We start from the raw sequence: 20,409 nt of genomic DNA on the forward strand, positions 1-20,409 counted from the left end.
TATAAACAGAATTGTTTACTTCTGGCGTAGACAGTTCCTAAGTATCTCTTTCAGTTGAGTGTCAGGTCCATTTTTCTTGGTTATAAAGGCTCATGTACCAGGGCCGCATAAGGCAGGGCAAGGAAGATACACCACCCTAGGTACTGAAAACAGCAAATGCTGAGCATTAGCGTGAACTAAGGGTTTGAAACAGGTCCAGTGGACTAATCTGTAGGTCCAAAGTCTCATGGGAAGCTGGGCCCTGGGACCCAAGCCTCCTGATGAGCGACCCACTGCTCGATCCATCCAAGTGAAGACTTTTGTGGCATGTTTGCCAAAATATCCACCTCAGTCACCTAAACAAATGCCTGAAATCTCACCATTAAAAACTCATTCTGTTGGATCTTGAAGCATTTCTGGAAGTTTAGCACCGCTTATTAAAATACAAACTCCTTGGGGGAAAGGTTCATTCTTTAGTCACAATTTTTGTGAGATGAATATGTTAATGCTTAGCATGTGTCTGATACTCAAGAAAGCTGGTTCCCCTCTGTCTCCCATAAGAGAATTGGTTACCATCTGTAGCTCGGGGTCCCAAACTGGTTTTCTGTGCTGTAGATGTTTGGGCAGGGTCTGGTTATGTATGGGTGTGTCTTAAAGACAGCTTTCCCCTTTTGCTATTTTATCAAGCTCCAAGCACGGAAGGTACTAGAATATAAACATTCTGTTACGGTTAGGAAATGAAGAGGCAGACCAAAGAGAATCAACTTCAAATTACCCAAAATATATATAGTTTTTAATTTCTTTATTGGTTAAGGTATTACAAATGTGTCCTCATTTCCCATTAACCCCAACCTCCCCGCCCACCCAAAAATATTTTTTAAAAATATATTTTTATTGATTTCAGAGAGGAAGGGAGAGGGAGAGATAGAAACATCAACGACGAGAGGGAATCATTGGTTGGCTGCCTCCTGCACACCCCCTACTGGGGATCGAGCCCGCAACCCTATCAAGTGCCCTTGACCGGAATCAAACCCGGGACCCTTCAGTCCACAGGCTGATGCTCCATCCACTGAGCCAAACCGGCTAGGGCAAATTACCCAAAATATTATGTGAAAGAAATTACACTAGAATGAGGAGTAATTGGGTTTCTTTTAGAGAGTTTAGTTTCTGTTTTGGTGATTGCAGAGCTGTTCAAAAGCGCCTAACATCACAATATGTCTGCTTCCCACAGATAGGAACGTTAAGAGATTCCTGTAATAACTTGGTGAAAGTTAGTTTACTGAGGCAAGATTTCTTACACACAGTTCTGTGCCTTTTTTATTATTCACACGTGTCCATGTGTTATTCTACCAGTATCCTCTCCATAAAAAGTTATGTTTTCCTGACTTAACTTCTCTTTCTCTGCTGTATTGACACGATTTCTGCACTGTGGGCCAGACACTGGAATAAGGTAGTAAGGCCACTGGAGGGTGCCAGACTCCATTGTCACTGCGTGGTCTCCGTGTCTGTAAAGACAGCATCAATTCCCGTCCATGTTGGAGTTTTAAAAAACTGTAAAAATTCACTTATAATAAGCACCCGAAGGACTAACTGGAAGATGCAGCCATAATGACAAGACCCTTTCACCTCTGAACTGGAATTCTTTCAGTAACAGATGACTTTTTTTTCCTGCACAATAAAATGTGCAGTTGTTTTTTATATTTACTACTATATTTTGTCTGTGAAGCAGTTACTCTGGAGAAGAAGGAATCCTTAGTAAAATTCTTGTCAGACAATTTGAAGTTATTCCTCAGCTGTTGTCCCAGATCTACCTATTGATTCTACTCTCCCAGCTTTTCCCCCCTTAACTTACTCAAACCACTCTCCACACATTGGCCAGAATGGACTCATCCACAGTTCCTCTGCTTAAAGCTCTCCAACAGCTTCCCAAGGCTCCGAGGTGAAGCTGAGTTTTGTCAGCATGAGATCCACTCCCCACCCCTCAGGCCTGACTCCCCAGCAGCACTGGTCCCTGTACACCTCTCCAGGCAGCTGGGCTCCCCACAAGCCCCTCCTCAAAGTCAAATGATCTGCGACTCCCCTAAGGAGCTAAGCTAGTTCTGCATTTGTGTTTTCGCACAAAGTCCATTTTTTCCCACTGAATCTGCCTGACAAATCCCATTTATTCTATTCTTTTTTTAAAAAAAAATAATATTTAGATCTTCACATGAGAGCAGAGAATAATATAACACTCTTAACACTCTTGTATGCACATAACTCATTGAAGTCTTAACATTTTGCAATATTTTATTCTGAACTTTAAAAAAAGAAATAAAGCATTTTAGTTGGAGTTGGCATCTTCCATAAACCCCTTCTCTGATCTTATTTCCCTGCCTGAGAAAATCACTATCATAAATTTGTATTTACTATTCCCACACATGCTCATATATAATGATATATGCATGTATTTGTAAGCAACATATAGTATTTGTTTGCAAGTTTTAAAATCAGATAAATGGCATCATACTATGTAATTTTGCAACTTATCATGAACAGGTGCACTACAAGTTTATTCAGTTTAACTATCATACAATATTCTATTATTCGAATAAACCACAATTTGTCTATTCTCTTGTTGATGCATACTTGGATTGTTTTTGATCACTGGCAATTATAAGTAATGCTGCTGTTAACATTCTTGCATACATCTCTTTGTGTGTATATGTTAAGAGTTCCTCTGTGATAAATGCGTAGAAGTAGCTGGGTCATACTGCATGTACATATTCAACTGGTACTGTAGCATATTCAATGTTACTGACATAAACACTACTTCCTACAGAGATTTGCCATTCTCAAAGATGAAACAAAACACCAGTAAATATATTCGACATTGTCCTCTGCAAACCCGACCAGGCTTACAAACCCTATACAAACTTGAAGACTGAATAAAGACAAACGAGCTTCAGATGGCTTTGGGGCGTATTTTATTTAAGCATGGGCTTTTAGCGAGGTCCACCCTACAGTGCAACCCTTCCGTTAAGTCAATAAAGAGTTCAGGGCTACAGGTCCATTACAACGTTGCTGGTGGTGTTGGTACAGCTTCATCAGAAGGTATGAGTATGACCCGCAGGAAAAACAACCCACAAAGAGAACACAATGAAAACATCCACTGTTTTACAAATCACTCTGTTACCACAGACACAAGATGGCAATTCCTCTTAGTAAATCAGCCACAGAACACTTACAAAAATCTTTAGACAAGGAAATGGGAGCTCCTTTGTGGGAGATAGGGTTTTCATCCACAATTTGTTAAGTAGAAAATATTTCAAGGTCAAGCATTTCTCTTATCCACAAAACAACGCTAAGCCAACATACATTTTAAGGAGTATATTAAGGTACAATATCTTTACAACTATCTTCTTGAGTAGGTATGTCAAAGAATTTTCTGCAGAATATAAGTAGCCCGAAATTCAGCAGCAAAATATTGCAACATAACAAGTAAAATACAGTGTCAATGTTATATCGTAAAAGAGAATACATAAAAGGACTCATGATGATAATTTAATCATATAAAACATGATACGTAGCTGAAATACAGTCCACTTAAATAGCTCTGTGACCAAGAATGTTAAATGCCATTTTGAACATAAAAAAATCTCTTAAATTTTTGTGCTTAAACTTTTTTTTTCCTGTTAAACTATTTCTTATTTCCAATACGGCCACTGTAACTGGTATTACAACAGATCACAATTTTCACGGACACGTCAACATGAAGACATTTACTCATGAGAAAGTAAGTCACTTAGCATTAGTTCACAGTGTGGGACAGTGGTGGGCACTCGGTCTGGAGAAGGGCTGTCAGGGAATCCCCAAGTCCTTCACAGGAGTTTCCTGATCTCAGATGCAGTGAGAGGTTTACAAGAATGAAAAGCAACACATCACATGTTGGCAGGAAAAAGAAACGTTTTGATTCTTCATGGGTTTCGTCTAAGTGACCTTCGTCTTCTGTTGTAGAAGTGCCTGAGCCCATGCTGTCGTGAAAAATTCATCATGTAATTTTGTTTGCGGGTGCTGTTAAAACCAGGAAGGATAGAGGCAGAGAGGGAAAGGAGAGAGAGCATGTCAGTCCAGTCCCTGAAAGTGCAATCCAGTCTAAGTTCTAAGTCACCCTGATATTTATTTGAAAATTTTCAGGGTTAATAGGTCATGGTGACATTGCCACCCGGGACAGAATAACTGAACGCTGACATCTGTATACACTGCTTCTGGCCTTGAAGGAACCCCCTTCTATTCATGAGTGAGCCCAAAACAGGAAAAAAAGGGAAATTCTTTTGATTCATAGCAAGAGTAGACTGAAATTGGGGATTTAAACTTTTATTCTTGAACCTTTTCTGACATTTACTTGGATGAATTTCACTTGAGAGACGACATGTGCTGTGACCCATTACCTTATATAAATACATTTTTCACAAGGAGGAAACATAATTCGATTTCTTGAACAAACATTTCCATTTAAGGAAAAAACAAAGAAAAAACAAACTTGTTATCTGAATCAGCTTGACATTCCTATTTTATGCAGTCTCGAGGCAAATGAAGAGATAAGTTTTCCCCTGAACGTTGGATTCTACTGCCTTCCTTAAACAATAAGCAGCTGGGTTCATATTCTATAAATATGACCTTATGAAAGAGACACTCCACTGAAAACATATCATAAGAAACTAAGAAAGTGTAATCCTATATAATAGATAATATGCAAATTGACCATCACACCCTCGCACAAGATGGCTGCCCCCATGTGGTCAAAGATGGCCATCACAAGATGGCCTGCAGGGGAGGGCAGTTGGGGGGGACCAGGCCAGCAGGGGAGGGAAGATGAGGCGGACCAGGCCAGCAGGTGAGGGCAGTTGGGGGAGACCAGGCCAGCAGGGGAGGGAAGTTGGGGGGACCAGGCCAGCAGGGGAGGGCAGTTGGGGGCAACCAGGCCTGCAGGGGAGGGAAGTTGGGGGGACCAGACCTGTAGGGGAGGGCAGTTGGAGGTGACTGGGCCAGCAGGGGAGGGCAGTTGGGGGTGACTGGGCCAGCAGGGGAGGGCAGTTGGAGGTGATTGGGACAGCAGGGAACAGGCATCCATCAGGCTGGCAGGGGAGCTGTTAGGAGGTGATCAGGCTGGCAGGCAGAAGCAGTTAGGGGCAATCAGACAGGCAGGCAGGCGAGTGGTTGGGAGCCAGCAGTTCTGGATTGTGAGAGGGATGTCCGACTGCCGGTTTAGGCCCAATCCCTGTGGACAGTTGGACATCCTCCGAGGGGTCCCAGATTGGAGAGGGTGCAGGCTGGTCTGAGGGACACTCCCCCCCCCCCCCAAGTGCATGAATTTTGTGCACTGGGCCGCTACTTAAGTGTATAACCATATTTGCATGTATATATTTCCCCTATGTTTGTACATACTCACATTCATACATATTAGGTGTGAAGCTGGTAAAAATACTGAAAGTGGGTTTTAGGAGTCTGCAGAGAATTGTGCAAAACTGGTAGAGACAGCTGTTTTGGTATGGAAAATATATTTTTAAAAAGGACCATTACCTACTAAGTGCTTCCTATGTAAAAAGGACAATGACCTAATGTATTGAACTAGTCAGGTGTCATGAGAAAGAATCCTGTTACCTCTTCAGGCACAAAATATTGGGACTGGCACTAGCTGTCCTCCTGCCAGTACTGTAGGCCACATGGGGTCCTTTCCCTGAGCTATGACAGTGGTTTGAACTAGCCTCCTCATTGTCTCCCCTTATGAAACACCACTGAAAAGAAACCATGAAATACTAAGAACGCATCATTGAATGTGTACTTGTATGTACATGTGCGTGTAGCTCCCCCTCCCACACACACATACAGTGGATTTTATTTTGGATTGGCAAATGTTTTAACGATTTGCAATAATGCCAAGTTTGCTAGGGAGCCTGGGAGCAGGTGCCTGCTGGTCCAATCTTTCCGGAATGCTGAAATGCTGCTTGGCCCGACCTCCCGAATGCCTTTTTTCTTTTAAAAATTTTTCCAGTTACAGTTGATATTCAATATTATATTAGTTTCAGGTGTACAGAATAGTGGTTAGACATTTACATAACTTATGAGGCAATCCTCCTGGCAAGTCTAGTACCCACCTGGCACCATACAGAGTTATTACAATATTACTGACTCTCTTCCCTATGCTGTACTTTGGACATGTGTGACTATGTTGTAATTGCAAATTCATGCCGTGGGCTTTGCACACGGGTTTCAGTCAACTTCCCCTCGAATCCTGGTTTTACCTTGTTAAAAAGGCATTCGTCATCCTCTTGTCTATGGAGCAACATCGAAGTCAATGTAGCCAGATATTTCAAGTCTTCTACACATTTAATCTTACTCCGTTTTTCAAGCCTTTCTTCTATTATACTACATCCCTCTTCAGACTGCTCTATCCAAACTCACCTTGAACTTCTTCCATCTGCATCATTTGCCCATCCTCAGCATCGCTTCCTAAGTTTCTACTTATTTGTCAAGTATTGCATTTTACTAATTGCTCACCCCCTCCAGAAGTGATTCCCCCCCTTCCTCTATTTGAATGCTCCTCGTGCTTATTTTCTGCTTTGAATGGAGACAATTAGGCTCCCCATGACTAAATTTTTGTGGCAGCCTATCCCTCAATTTCCCCCACACCACACCACAGCCTGAGCCTCCTGCCTCACCAACGGCATGGTCAAGGCATGTTTGTTGAACTTTTGATGACTTACTGATTGGATTCCTGTTGTAAATCATTACTCTTTAACTATAAGGAATAAGTGCAAAGTTAAAGCAATGAAATTATTCTGTTGAAAGCATGTTTGAAGATATAAGGTACTCAAAGAGATTATAAAATAGTTAAAATATTTTACATGAAAAAAAGGATAAACTCAGAACACTCAAGATGTTTAGTTATCTCAATGGAACAAAGAAACATTTAAACGAAAATTGCTGTGCATGTTTAATGGCCTTAGAGCAACTTCTCCATATCACTATATATTAAGGATTGACTTAAATTCTTCATCTTCATATGTGAGAAAATAAATATTAACAGGTTTTAGATCTTTAATACTTTTACTATCAGCCCAGTGTGGAAGCTTATATCTAATCCAGGGGCATTTTTATTTACTGGATACTTATGAATTTCAAATACATTTATGTATCAGTAGCATATCTTTGGATCCCTGCAAATGTTGATACGCACACAGCACTTGCTATAGATGCCGGGTGTTTATATAGTCACATTAAAAAGGGCCACATTTTCAAAGCATCCTCGAAACTGACTAGTAATTTTGCATGTAAAACATAAACGTCTTTGGAGTAAGTTAGGTTGCAATCTAATGAAGCAGATTTTTCAGTTTATAAGCTTTTTAAAATCAAGCACCCTGGCAAGCTATGCCAAAATGCTGTCTGCCTCTAGAACCATTTCATAAACTGACATGGTTATTGAACAGTTACTGGGGCCTCTGAACTGTCTAACTTACAGGATGGGCACTAGGGAAATTTTAAGTTCAAAGAGCTCATGTTTACTTTTTGTGTGGAGCAGATCCGTGAGCCTATTTTTGTTTTTGATACACAGAGACGTATCGCTGTAGATAACCTTGTAACCAAAATAATAATAGGTGTGATAGAATTTTAAAGATTTATTTCGTCACTGCAATTATAGGGAAAGTAATTTTTATTACATGTCCACTGAAAGCAGATATTGTTCATATCAACTGTGCTAATTGACATCAATTTTCTTTGGCTATGGATGAACTAGGTCTGTTTTAAAATTCTTCCATTGTAAGTCGTTAAAAGAAGGGAAAATGAACACCAATGACTTCTTGGAAATGCGAACTTAAATTTCCAATTCTGTTTAGGGAGTTTAGGGACTTAGACGGCATATGAGATTATTAAATGCTTCCCTATTTCTGCATAGGAAGTGTGGATATTGCAAGATCTTTCAAGAGCTGGTGACTCTGTTCTTTTGAACTGTTACTATCTTAGGTCATTTATTATTATGAAAAAATTCAATTGATTTTTAATAGATTTTAAAGGAAATGGAGAAGACAGAGTCTTGGGAGACATAATTTGAGCTCAGAGATCATTTAGGTACTTTTATTGATCAGTAATGAATTCATTTATCATCAAAACATATGATATAATAAATAATGCTTTATATAAATGCAGAAATAAGAACCCAGTGGACTGCCATATCTTTCGGAGAAACACTGGTGACCGTAAGATGGAACACTGCTGTTTAAACCAATCAGCGAAACTCCCCTGCAGAGAGGATGCTGAACATTTTACTTTCAAGGCCATGCATTTTCGGGGGGGGGGGGGGCGGGGGCACTACGTGTAAATAAGTGTAGGCTCACATAGCTCACAAATGTTGAAGATTTCATATTTATTTTCTCTGATACATTAAATAACATTTGTTAATGTGTACCTCAGGGAGTTGTAAGGCTTAAATGAAAACTTGTAGCATAATCTGCAAACGTATAATAAGTGATAAACATTTTACCTTCTTTCCTAAGTATCTCCATTAGGGAACAAATATAAATATATGTTAAAGAAGGCCAATCTCACCTAAGGACAAAATCTAGAACTCACAAATATTATGAATAAATCCATCCCCTTCTGCCAATTCATTATTAACTTAGATTAGAATGGAGAAGTAAGGCATCCTCACACATCTGCAGCACAACTGATCTTCTACAAGACATTGCGTTTAACCAGACTCCTAGCTCTTTTGCTCACATTTTTGTTTTCACTTTCCCCTCGTAATGAATGTATGAACTGTGAGCACTTCAAGAGCACCTGATACAGTCCCAGGCTCAGAGTCAAGTTGTTTCCTGATGAAGGAATGCTGATCGTGCCCAATATCGTTTACGTTTGAGAATAATCACAATTCAACTGAACTCTGAGTTTACATGGTATAGGTTGCAAAAGTTCCTGTATGTCTCAATATCACATGCAACTTTGTTTTCATATATATTTTTTTCAACTGCATAGGTCTTCAACAAAACTTCTCAGTTCATGTAGGCACAGTGATGAAACTATCAGTAAACAGTACCCCAGAATTAGTAACAGGACTTACCTTACTCTAGTGGAAAACCAATGACAGCAAATAATGAAATATAACACAAGTTAAAAAATGCCTTTCAATGCATGCAGCACTGTGATTAGTCATAAAAGTCTGATCAGGTTTAGACGCAATATAGGATTTTTCATCTCTTTTGAAAATAAAAATTAAAGATGTTATTCCTTATTCTTCTATATCTAACATATACATATATTTAACTTTTCTATGTAATGCAACATGCAATATTTGCTCATAACCATATGTCAAGGTACATGTAGCTATAGTACTACATTTGGCATAAATGTTGCATATAAAGTATAAATATAAAAGTACTGGTTTAATAGCCCCCATTAGTTTTATTTTCTGTTTTAAATTAATTATATTTTAGGAAATACTTATTTCTGAATATATTAAGGAACGGGCTTTTAAAAATACAAAGTCCTCTATATCAGATAACAATCAAATTTAATAAAGGATAAATATGCTTTGCAACAAATGTAATATGCTCATCTCCATAAATCATTTGTGCCAAAAATATGACAGTATCTTGATAATGAAGAGCATAAAGGGATGGTCATGATGGAACACATATTATTAAAATCTGATAAATGCATTTAAGATCATAGTTAGCAACATATTGGTTTTCAATTTTCAGTAAATGTGGTAATAATTTACTTTTTCATAAATCAATTCACACAGGCTAACTCTTTACTGAGTAATTTACTTTCAAGATACACATGCAAAAATTGGCCCACTCCATTATGCACATGACAGCTGGTGACTTAGACACATACACAGGAAATGTGATGTGTGAATGAAATGCATAGTTTGGTGAGGGAGATTCTTAGGATAGAAGTATGAGTGCCCAACAAAAACATTAAGACAAAGAGTTCACTTTTATCCTAAGAAGAATCCCACCAGCATGGATCTTGTGAGGGATCTGCCCAAATGTATTCACAAACATTTACTGAAAAACAAATGTTCTACACTAGCAAATGAATTCAGAGAAATTAGGTTTCTGACACTTGATTGTCAATGATTGTGTTATGCTACATCATTCAGATGTAACAGAATGAGGACTTTTTGTAAGCTAGTGAGGCTGGAAAAAAGTGGCCTGTCAGTTTGGTTCATCTGTTCCATGGCAGATTAGTGAAGTGCTTTTCAAGGGCAGGTTTTATTGAAAAACATCAGAGTGGAAGATTACTCTCTCAAACAAGCATCAGGCATAAATGACTTTGCTTGTTAAATGCTAAATGGCAGTTTTTATCTTTATGGTGGGTGGGGGTGGGGCCTTGTCATTCTGTAGATTCATATTTATGAAACTCAAATCCTTCCACAGGGAGTATTTTAAAACTAAGACATTAAATTAAAAACATATTATATATCTTGTTCATTTAGGATGAATTCCTAAACCTTGAAATACTTTCAAAAGTGCTAAATTTGTTCTCATCAAATTCATATATCTTCTTGGTTAATATGGGCAGTACTGAGGTTAAATTCAAGATACCATGCATGACCAATTTTTCTTTCTAAGGATTTTTAGCATGTGTACTTTGGTGCACATGCACAAAAGTGAAAACTATGGTAATAAAGCTAGACTAAGGCCAGTCTTCACTCAGAAAAGGAAATACATTTAAAAAGTGTAACCCCTCCCCCCAATCCCTAGTCGCAAATTCATATTAGTGTGTCTCATTAGGTAGGGCTTGTATCTCTTTAGATATGGACCTCAGTCTCCTCCCCGCTCCACACCTGAGGAGTTAATATTACTAATTTATAGAGCTAAAAGTTATTATATAAAGGTATAGTGAATAGAGAGAGTATATATATATATATTTTTAAAATATATTTTTTATTGATTTCAGAGAGGAAGGGAGAGGGGGAGAGAGAGAGAGAAACATCAATGATATGATAATCATTGATTGGCCGCCCCCCTGCATGTCCCCTACTGGGGATTGAGTCCAGAACATGGGCATATGCCCTTGACTGGAATCGAACCTGGGACCCTTCAGTCTGCAGGTGGATGCTCTAACCACCGAGAAAACTGGCTAGGGCAATGAAGAGACTATTTTGAATTGATAGGAATTCTTGGTGTATTCCTTCTTTCTATTTCTAAATATACATCTGTGGTAGCAAAGTTAAAATTAGTAATATTTGTGAATCACGACATGAGCTTGCTAGCTTCTTTGTGCCTCATTTGGTTGAAAGATTCTGGAAGTTTATTATATTACATTTTTTTTTTTAATTCTCTGGAACTTCCTTTCTATGTTAAGCTCATAAAATCAGTGAGTTACAGCTGCCAAGGGCATATTAACTAGTGAGTACTTTTTAAAACGTTTTATGATGCTTCTGAAAAGAAATACTTTGAAAGGATACAGTGGCATAAAAATGTTGACTCCCAAGGCAAGAGCAAAACCTCAAAGACATATTTCTGAAAATATATATCCTCTGTATTGTATTTTTTAAACAACTCATTTATTGAACTCAACGACATGACGTATGTCTCTCCAAAAAAGGAAAAAAATAAAGTCCTTTAATGTTAACAAATTTCTGAATCATCATTAAAAAGATAGCATTTGCTTTTAAAACTATATATGTAATATATAAATGAAGTGATATGGTGATATGTATAAAGTTATACTATTTAAATTATTCTCGAAAGAAGATGCAGAATAAAACTCAAATGATGCAACAGTGTATGTGTGGCAATACTCCTTTATCACTGAAATGTGCTAGTGCCCTGAGAGTTTGAGACAATAATGCAGAATAAGAGCAGAGAGGTGCCTGGTGAGTTATACCTTCTTCAAAGTATTAAAATTCTGGAACTGAAATGTACTAGTAAGTGAAGTCTTTACAAATACCGATTATTGCTCCAGAAAAAATACCAGAAACAATAGATGTGATCAATGTGATAGATTTCATACAATCTGAACTTGATTCTTATAATAATATCATGATGTTGGTAGCTGCTTATAAAACTTAGTACCAACACCAGGTATTCGCGATTTCCTTGGGAGTTGTGTGGTGATGCTGGTGTTCTGAGGGCTACTGGGGCAGCAGGTCCACAGGAAGCAGAGAACAGAGTTCTGCCTCCAAGTTGTGAAGGGTTATTTCCTACCAGGGAGTATATTTGCACTTTTGACCCCATGTACTCTTTAACTGTAGTCCAAGGGAGGGACTCATGGTGATGATACACCTCTGAAATCCAAGGCAGATAACCGCAATTGCTTGGCTGGGGGGCAGGTGAAGAAATATCTACTCCAATTAAGAATTGTTATGTCTCGCTAAGGGCAGTAGCTAGCATCCTGCCTTCTTCTGAGGACTGTCACGTTTTGAAGTTTCCATAGGAGTTGGCAATGCTTTGTCAGGCACAGGAAGCCCCGTTAACGTAAACTGTCTTGGCAAGAGACTTGAGAGATATTAAAGTGGTTATTGACTCTAAATTTGATTCTCAACCAGTTTATTAGAATCCCTGAGGTGCTTTTAAAAAAGACCGATACTCAGGTCCCACTGCAGATAAACTGAAATCAAATCATCCGTAGGGATGGGCCTGGGCATTGGGACATTGCCCAAGCCCTAAGGCAGTGATGGCGAACCTATGACACGCGTGTCAGAGGTGATACGCGAACTCATTTTTTTGGTTGATTTTTCTTTGTTAAATGGCATTTAAATATATAAAATAAATATAAAAAATATAAGTCTTTGTTTTACTATGGTTCCAAATATCAAAAAATTTCTATATGTGACACGGCACCAGAGTTAAGTTAGGGTTTTTCAAAATGCTGACACGTGGAGATCAAAAGGTTTGCCATCGCTGCCCTAAGGGATTCTGATGTTTAATCAGATTGAGAAGCACTGCTCTGAAAAAAGTAGGCAGGGCAGAATGGCTCTAGGGATGGTTTTTGGTCTATTTAGGCGTCGCTCTCTGGCCTTACCATGTATGCATTCATTTTAGAAACCAGGTTATTCTATTCTCCTGGATTAATGTAGTCTGAGGAAATTAATATCTAAGTAAGACATCAGCCTCATATATAGATTCAAAGGAGTCTGGACGGTTATTTGAAACTTCAACTTTGTCTTGTGGAGGCAGAGCCCAGCAAGTTGTCCAAAGCAGCAGAGCGCACAGTGGGGGCTTGTGTAGGGACCAGGTTGCTCTTGGATTGGGGGGTTGATATGGATGCCATGCAAGCAGGTGCCTCAGTGAAAACTAAGACGAAGGCTAACTCAAGACTGAGAAATTCAGCTCATGGCTATGATCGAAAGAAAACAAATCTGGTAGTTTTTCTACCAATTAATTATATAAATTTGCTTTCAAAATGACTGAAATCAGCCAAGGGACTGATTTCGTTATTGATTTGGTAAACAGAATGAACATTTGAACCTATCTACCGAGAAGATTCGCCTCTCCTTGCCAACCACTTGGAGCCATCAGTCCGAACCCGTCGAGACATAAGCATTCCAGTTCTACAGGAACTAGATTGTTAGAGAAAAAGCAAGTCATCTCTCTGTGCAACAGTCAGCGCGGCCGGTGACAGTGGTGCCAACCTTACTACATGGGGGAAACCAGAGGGGAACACCCTCCCCTTGTTAGGTGCTGGGGCTGGTCAGGAGGAATTTGAAACTTCAAATTCTTTGTTCTAGTTGCAACCATGTCATTAACTGGAAGACAGCCTCAGGCATCTGTGGCTGAGAAGGTGTTTGTAACTGGGCACATTAACTAGTAATACTCTGCAGATTAACCAGTACATATCATTTCCCTTCCAGGACGTCATTCCATTTTCTAAGGCAATCCAGATCTGGCGAAGGCATTGTTTCCCATTTACCTGGAGACTTTGTTTGATCCAATTTAACTAGTATTGTCAAATCCTTAAACATTCTGCTTATTGCGCTTTGTAAGGTACATTCAGTTACACTGGGGGCTTTCTTATTTCACGTCGACTCAAGTTATAGATTGAGTTGCTGAAGAGTGTAAGCCAAAATCCTGAGGGGATCTCTTCAGGAACAGTTCTTACTGAATTAAGAAGCATGTCATATCAAAGGAATGCAAACCTTTCTAAAATGAACATGGGATGCTACGTATGAGATACTCACAGGACGACCTCCACGTGGTCCAAAGCCCATTGATCGTGACCTGTTCCGTTGTGGCGTGGTTGCCACCAGCGTAATAAAACTCCTTTCATCCGTGCCTCCCTGGATCACAGACAGATGGACAAAGAGATTAAACATGAGAAAACAGAGACCTCTGGTGTGTGGTCTCCAGACTTGACATATAATAGGCTAACCTAAATCAACAAAACTTTGGGTATGGGATTCAGATTTGCTTAGGCCACAGGACGCTTCTGAGAAGCATTAAATTTTATTGGCTATTCAAGGACTTGTAATGCGTGTACCCCTCTCCCCCTTACTCCCCTTCCTACACTAGTAATGGGAAGAGCCACTCAGTCAACAAACATCATGTGCCTTCTGTGTGACGGGCACTGTGCTAGGAGCTAGGGGTACACAGGTGACAAAACGCTATGCAAAAGTGACATAGTTGCCTATCTTTAGAAAATTTCACATTAAGCGTACCCAGCAGAAATGAAAAATGTCGTTTTCTACATGACTAGAGATACTGGTTAGAGGAAGGAAAATATGAAAAAAGCACGGTTGTTATGCTCTATTCCCTCTTGCCCGATGCCTTGCTTCAGTTTCTACCTGTTATTCTCATAGGAAACAGTAACACAACTTTGGAGATCTGGGTTAGTCTTGGTTCTGCCACCACTATGTTTGTGGTGTTGGTCCAGTAACTTCAAATTTCTAGCTCAAACTCTGATACTCAGGGATCTCGTGTGAGACAACGCCTCCCCATTCCGACCACTTACAGGGGGACGTTGTAAGACACCCTCTGAGCCTGTGTGAAATCCTTGGGCTGGTGCTGCGCGATGACGTGCCAGGTGATCCCGTTGTTGACACTGTACTGCAGCAACACGGCCTTGTCCACTGCGTGGGGGCTGCTCAGGTCACTGTTGCAGCTGTCCGTCTGCGATGCGCTCCCAATTTGCAAAACAAACATGATTTTGCTGAAAAACACAGGGGCAATCATCTTTTTAAAAAATATATATATATTTATTGATTTCAGAGAGGAAGGGAGAGGGAGAGAGAGATAGAAACATCAATGATGAGAGAGAATCACTGATCGGCTGCCTCCTGCAAGTCCCCTACTGGGGATCAAGCCCGCAACCTGGGCATATGCCCTTGACTGGAATCGAACCCGGGATCCTTCAGTCCTCAGGCCGACACTCTATCCACGGGACCAAACCAGCCAGGGCAGGGGAAATCATCTTTAAACAAGAGTCAGGAAGTATTAAAGGAGTTGTACTTTCTAATTAAAAAATCTTTTTTGTTCCTAAAGTCCATAATTCCCTAGTTCATAAGACAGTTAAAAATGGAAGCATCCAGTCTTATGACTAAATCACATTAGTAGTAAAATTTGTTTATTTTTTACAGGATACATATGAAAAATAATCTCGAAAAGGCTCGTTTCCTACACAAAGAAAGCATTTCTGACTTTCAAAGATCTGTCCTCTTTTTCATGATGCTGGAAATCTTGCTCTAGTATTTCACCTGAAACTCCTATTCTCTGAAAGGTATAAGCCAAACAGGCAGCTGAGGACATGGAGAGGACAAGGAATAAAACCACAATATTTATGCTACATGCTTCCTTTACAAGTAGCTGCAAGCTGAGTAGCATCTACACAAGGATAAATCATCATGCTATTTTAGGAAGGGACTTCTGGAGATCAGAGCAGAGGGAAAACTGCGTTAGACACGCTGGCTCTGGACCACGCCTGCTATTCCCTGACATGCATGTCCTTCTGATTTTCACAGGAGTCCTTGCCCATAGAAGACACAGTTTTTAGGCCTCGGAGATCTATCCTCAGTGATGAACAGAGTAGTTCCACTTAGGGTAGATGTCAAATAAAGCACTAGACTTAAGACTTGTAAGTGCACACATTAATTTAAAACAAAGTTATCTGTACAACATGGAGTGTAATTGTTAGCTAAGTAGATAGTTGTAGCTCTATATGGGTCAAGGAAAGAATCAAGTTGTTTCTAGATGAACTAAGTCTTGTTGATAGGAAAAAATGGGATTGGGCGACACACCAACTTTTGGCATCTCCACAGTTACCATACAGGAATCAATTTTATTATATTTTGATTGTTTATCATAGCGAAGGCCCCAAACCTGCCTTTCTGCCTCTGAAAATACATTACTAATATCTTCCAAAGTGAAAAGCCTCAAGAAAACACCCACATTCTTACTAACCAAATATTTAATTCTCAAATATACTTGGAGCTACTGAACAGCTTTTAGCATTCAAGTACCATTTTAACCTTTAAAGAGCCCGGGAACCCTTCTTGAATGAAACAGACAAAAAGCTGTGTTCGCACTGGCTAAGGTGGCAGAGCAGGGAAGGCCAGGTGGGGAAGGAAATCCAACCCCCGGGGTCTCTTTTTCTCTGTCACTTCCCTAGTCGATTTGCACAGTCTCTGCCCACTTTATTTTGCATTAATATGCAGCTCCTGCAGCATGTGAATTTTTAAAGTTCTCATCCGCCCATCCATGCTCAGCTTCTAGCTATTGTAACTACATATGCTGCATATAGATATATGTTTGTGTGGCTGCAAATTTACTTCACATATACATTGACATTTATATGCTTGCAATGGTCGACATCAAATTATCTATATAGATTATCCATAGCTGACTGTTTATTTATTTATTTATTCAACTTTATTGAAATATAATCGACATAAAATGCTGTGTAAGTTCAAGGTGCACAATGTGTTGATTTGATAACAATTTTTATATTTGGCCATTTCTCTAGGCTTATGCCTATGACCGCACTACTCTGTATGTGAAGAAATATAAGGCAATTGTACAATAAACATAAGCCAAGTAGACTTCTGAGTTGTGAAACACAATGATTCCTCAGACCAAATTCAAATGATACTTAGGTTTCCACAGCTTAGCGACACCTGTGTCATTAAGTTTGTGATCATGGTTGACAGTGGATGATGATGACCAGTCTTGCAACTGAGTCTGTGTCTGAACTATCACACGGGAGTTTTGTTACCTTGCTCGAGTGAGATCCAGAGGTTTGGTGGCAGCTTGCCTTATCTGGCAGCCATTGAAATAGAGCGAGTCCCCGTGGGCATAGGGTGCCAGCTGCCCACAGCCACTTCCTATCACTCCGCCTTGAATGGTCTCCCAGTTTGCCTCGGTGACTCTTGCTGACTCAAAATTATCTTTAATATAACTGGGGAGATCACGGCTGAAAACAGAGCAATCATCACCTAGAGGGAAGGGATTAAATACACAAATTAGCTGCAACAAGCAGAATGACCAAAGATTAAGAACAAGTATTCAATTTCAAATTTAACCCACTGTTGTTACTGTAAGAATGACAAAATACCCAGCAGATATAAAATCCCTGAAATAAATGTTTCTCTTTTATTTTAGCAATTATTGGCTAACATTGTTGAAATAAATCCCATTATCTCTGAGTCACTGTTCACTAAAATATGCAGTTGCTAATATACTTCTTGCTCATGTGAACCTATATTTAAATACCACAGCATCTGGCTGGGCCTGCATATAGACCAATGATGGGTCTTAGTAGGGAGCTTCCTCCCTGGCATGAGAGGCCAGACTAATATCTTTCCCCTAGCATGATTCTGTAGCAGAAAATAAGATCAATCCTATTCTTGTTCTTCTAGCCCTATACTTGAGGATTCTAGAGAGCAGAGTCTGTATTTTCTTTATCATCGGAATCTAGCACCTAGCACAATACTTAGCACGTACAAGACATTCAGTCGTGAAGCTGGGATAAGTAAATGCATAATGAATAAACTGGACGTGTCTCTCAGAGACCACTGAGCTGAAATATTCGCATTAGGTAAGACGGTACATTAGCAAATGCGTATGTGCTTGCGTTTCCCATTGATTTGAACAGCCTGACTTTCCTAAATGCCCACAATAGTTTAAAATGAAAAGGTCACAGAGCTCTGCTGGGTCAGGGGAAAGGGAACATTCCAGACGTCCAGGACTCCTTGTGAGACAGCTGATTTCGTCATTTGCCTCAAGATCAAATTCCCCAGCTAAGACCCAGCCAGACCCAGCCAGTCTCAGCAGTAATGAAACCAGGTGAAAAAGATGAACGCTAAGTAATTTCTAGTATCAGAGATATGCAGCAGTCTACATGAATCACACTCCTTTCATTTGTAGGCAAGGAAATCGCATCAACCAAGAAATCTAACTAGATTCTACTCCAGAATTCAAATCTATGGCTTCTTTCACTGCACACTTGGGTAAGTTGGTAAAACTGGTCCCCGTAGGATAAATCTCTCAGCTATGAGAGACAGCAAGGCTGACTGGGAAGAATAGCTTGCACCAGCCTTTATTCTGACCCTTACTAGCTCTGTGACCCTAGGCAAGCCACTTAACCTCCTTCTCTCAGCTTCTTCATCTGTAAAGTGGGAATGACTATCATTAGCTAACTTACGAGATATCATAAACGCTAAATGACTCTGCCAAACGATTGGTGGACACTGTGTAACGAGCAAAGCATAAGATAAAGTAAGGATTCCTTCACAAGAGATTTGCTGAGCATCATTGTATGCCATGAGTCAGGCTCTGAGAATATAACGGTAATTATGTAAAGTGAACTTTGTAACAACAGAGGCAAAAACATTGCATTAGACTCCCAGGGGTGGGGGACCTTTTTCTGCCAAGGGCCATTTGGATATTTTTAACATCATTCACTTAATATAAATTTGTGTTGCTATGAAAAAAGCTCCTACATTTATTGAATTTGGAGTTCCGTCTGCGGTTGCCTTGGCAGGGCCAGACCAAATGATCTAGTGGTCCGGACATTCCCCACCCCTGCTGATTAGAGGACAGCAGGGCTGCGGGCCTCCCAACAGGCCGACAGAGCAATTTTTTTACGACGTCAAGGAGCTGAGGAGCTACTCTGTCCCAAGAATACTCCAGCTCCTAGAAAATCAAGCAGTAAAAATGTTGTTTTTTTTTTAAATCTTTTTTTTTTTGAGTTATGAAAGCTCTTTTTCTGTGATAGAGTAACTTGGGAAACAGAACATCTCGAATTGTCAGCTACATCTTGGGAGGGCAGTGGCAGCTGCTGTTGGGAGAGGCTATGAGAGAGAAGAAATATCGGCGAAGTAGCCATGGATAGGCAGCTAGGCCAGGGAGGAGAGAGGTCCAGAGGGAAATGAAGTGTGGGAGGCAGGGAATTGCATGGAAGATGGGGAATGTGAGGGACTATAGAATTCCTGAGCGGATAAAACCTGCACTAAAAAATACCTCAAGGAACATAGCATGAAATTATCCTTGATAATTCATTCCAAAGATAGATAACTTTGTGACCAGAGTGTGTCATCTATCGCAAATCCCTCAGGCTGGAGTTTCTACCCATTTCCTAGCGGCCCTGGTATTGGTGCTGAGAGAAGGAGAACGCTACGCTCTCCTGGATTAAAAACGGCAGCCTGGGGTCCAGACCTTGGAAGCTCTCATCACAGATGCAGACGGCGCCGGTGGTGCAGGACCCGTGCCCGCTGCAGAGCTTGGGGCAAGCCTCTCCGATGTACACGTGGTCAATGGCCCAGCTTTGCTTCTCAGTTTCTTCCCCCTTCTGGATCCAGCGGAACTGTGTCGCACTGAAAGTCCCACAGAGAACAGGAGGCATTCAGTAGCCGCTATTTCCCATGGCCGTGCCCCGCCTCTGACCGTGGCAATGGGGACTACTTCTGAGAAAAGGGCTTCCCAACTTCTCCCTGAAGCACTAGCTCACAGAGGTGAGTGACTGCCTACTCCTAAAACTTTGGGAGTCCCCCCAGCCCCCAACACACTATTTTGGAAGTTTGTGCCTTCCCTAAAATTTTTATGTGTATTTCCTCTCCTATTCCATTAGTCCGTGCCCATTTTCCCTATGGAGGTATATCATTTTCTAAATCTTTGAGTAAAATGCATTTTCATAACCTGATCAATACTGCACACCCCAGAGGCTGCTTGTATCCGGACTGAGTGCAGCCGTTGGGAGCACAGAACATGGGGGGAGGCATGCTGCCAACTCCAGGTCTTTGGGGATCTGTGATTGGGGCCTGTGATTGAGTTTGGCATGTGCTATGGTATTTAGTCAAAAGAAAATTTGTGATCTATGAATCATCTACAAATATGACCCTGTTTCTTTCTATTTCTTCCCAGGATATGCATTTGCCATTTTGAGGCATAGGCTGGCGAGAGGAAGGAGAGAAGAGGGGACAGGGTACTAAGGCTGCAACTAAAACCCCAGCCC

General features: G+C 40.3%; 1 protein-coding gene across 2 annotated transcripts in view; it reads right to left on the reverse strand.

Moving 5' to 3' along the window:
* Nucleotides 1-2,925: 2,925 nt before the first annotated feature.
* Nucleotides 2,926-20,409, reverse strand: part of RELN (reelin) — a 440,175-nt gene continuing 422,691 nt past the window's right edge. The window contains exons 60-64 of one of the 2 annotated variants that reach the window (XM_059712765.1): nt 19,614-19,771; nt 17,173-17,392; nt 14,917-15,114; nt 14,147-14,245; nt 2,926-4,029 (exon numbers count right to left, since the gene is read on the reverse strand). In XM_059712765.1, the coding sequence (XP_059568748.1) occupies nt 3,933-4,029; nt 14,147-14,245; nt 14,917-15,114; nt 17,173-17,392; nt 19,614-19,771 (772 nt within the window). In that variant the 3' untranslated portion in view covers nt 2,926-3,932. Of the gene's footprint in view, nt 4,030-12,797; nt 13,529-14,146; nt 14,246-14,916; nt 15,115-17,172; nt 17,393-19,613; nt 19,772-20,409 lie in introns of those variants that run through there. The other variant, XM_059712766.1, reaches the window with a different exon arrangement.

The sequence above is a fragment of the Myotis daubentonii genome, chromosome 10 (genome assembly GCF_963259705.1).
Source record: "Myotis daubentonii chromosome 10, mMyoDau2.1, whole genome shotgun sequence".
Taxonomy (NCBI): domain Eukaryota; kingdom Metazoa; phylum Chordata; class Mammalia; order Chiroptera; family Vespertilionidae; genus Myotis; species Myotis daubentonii.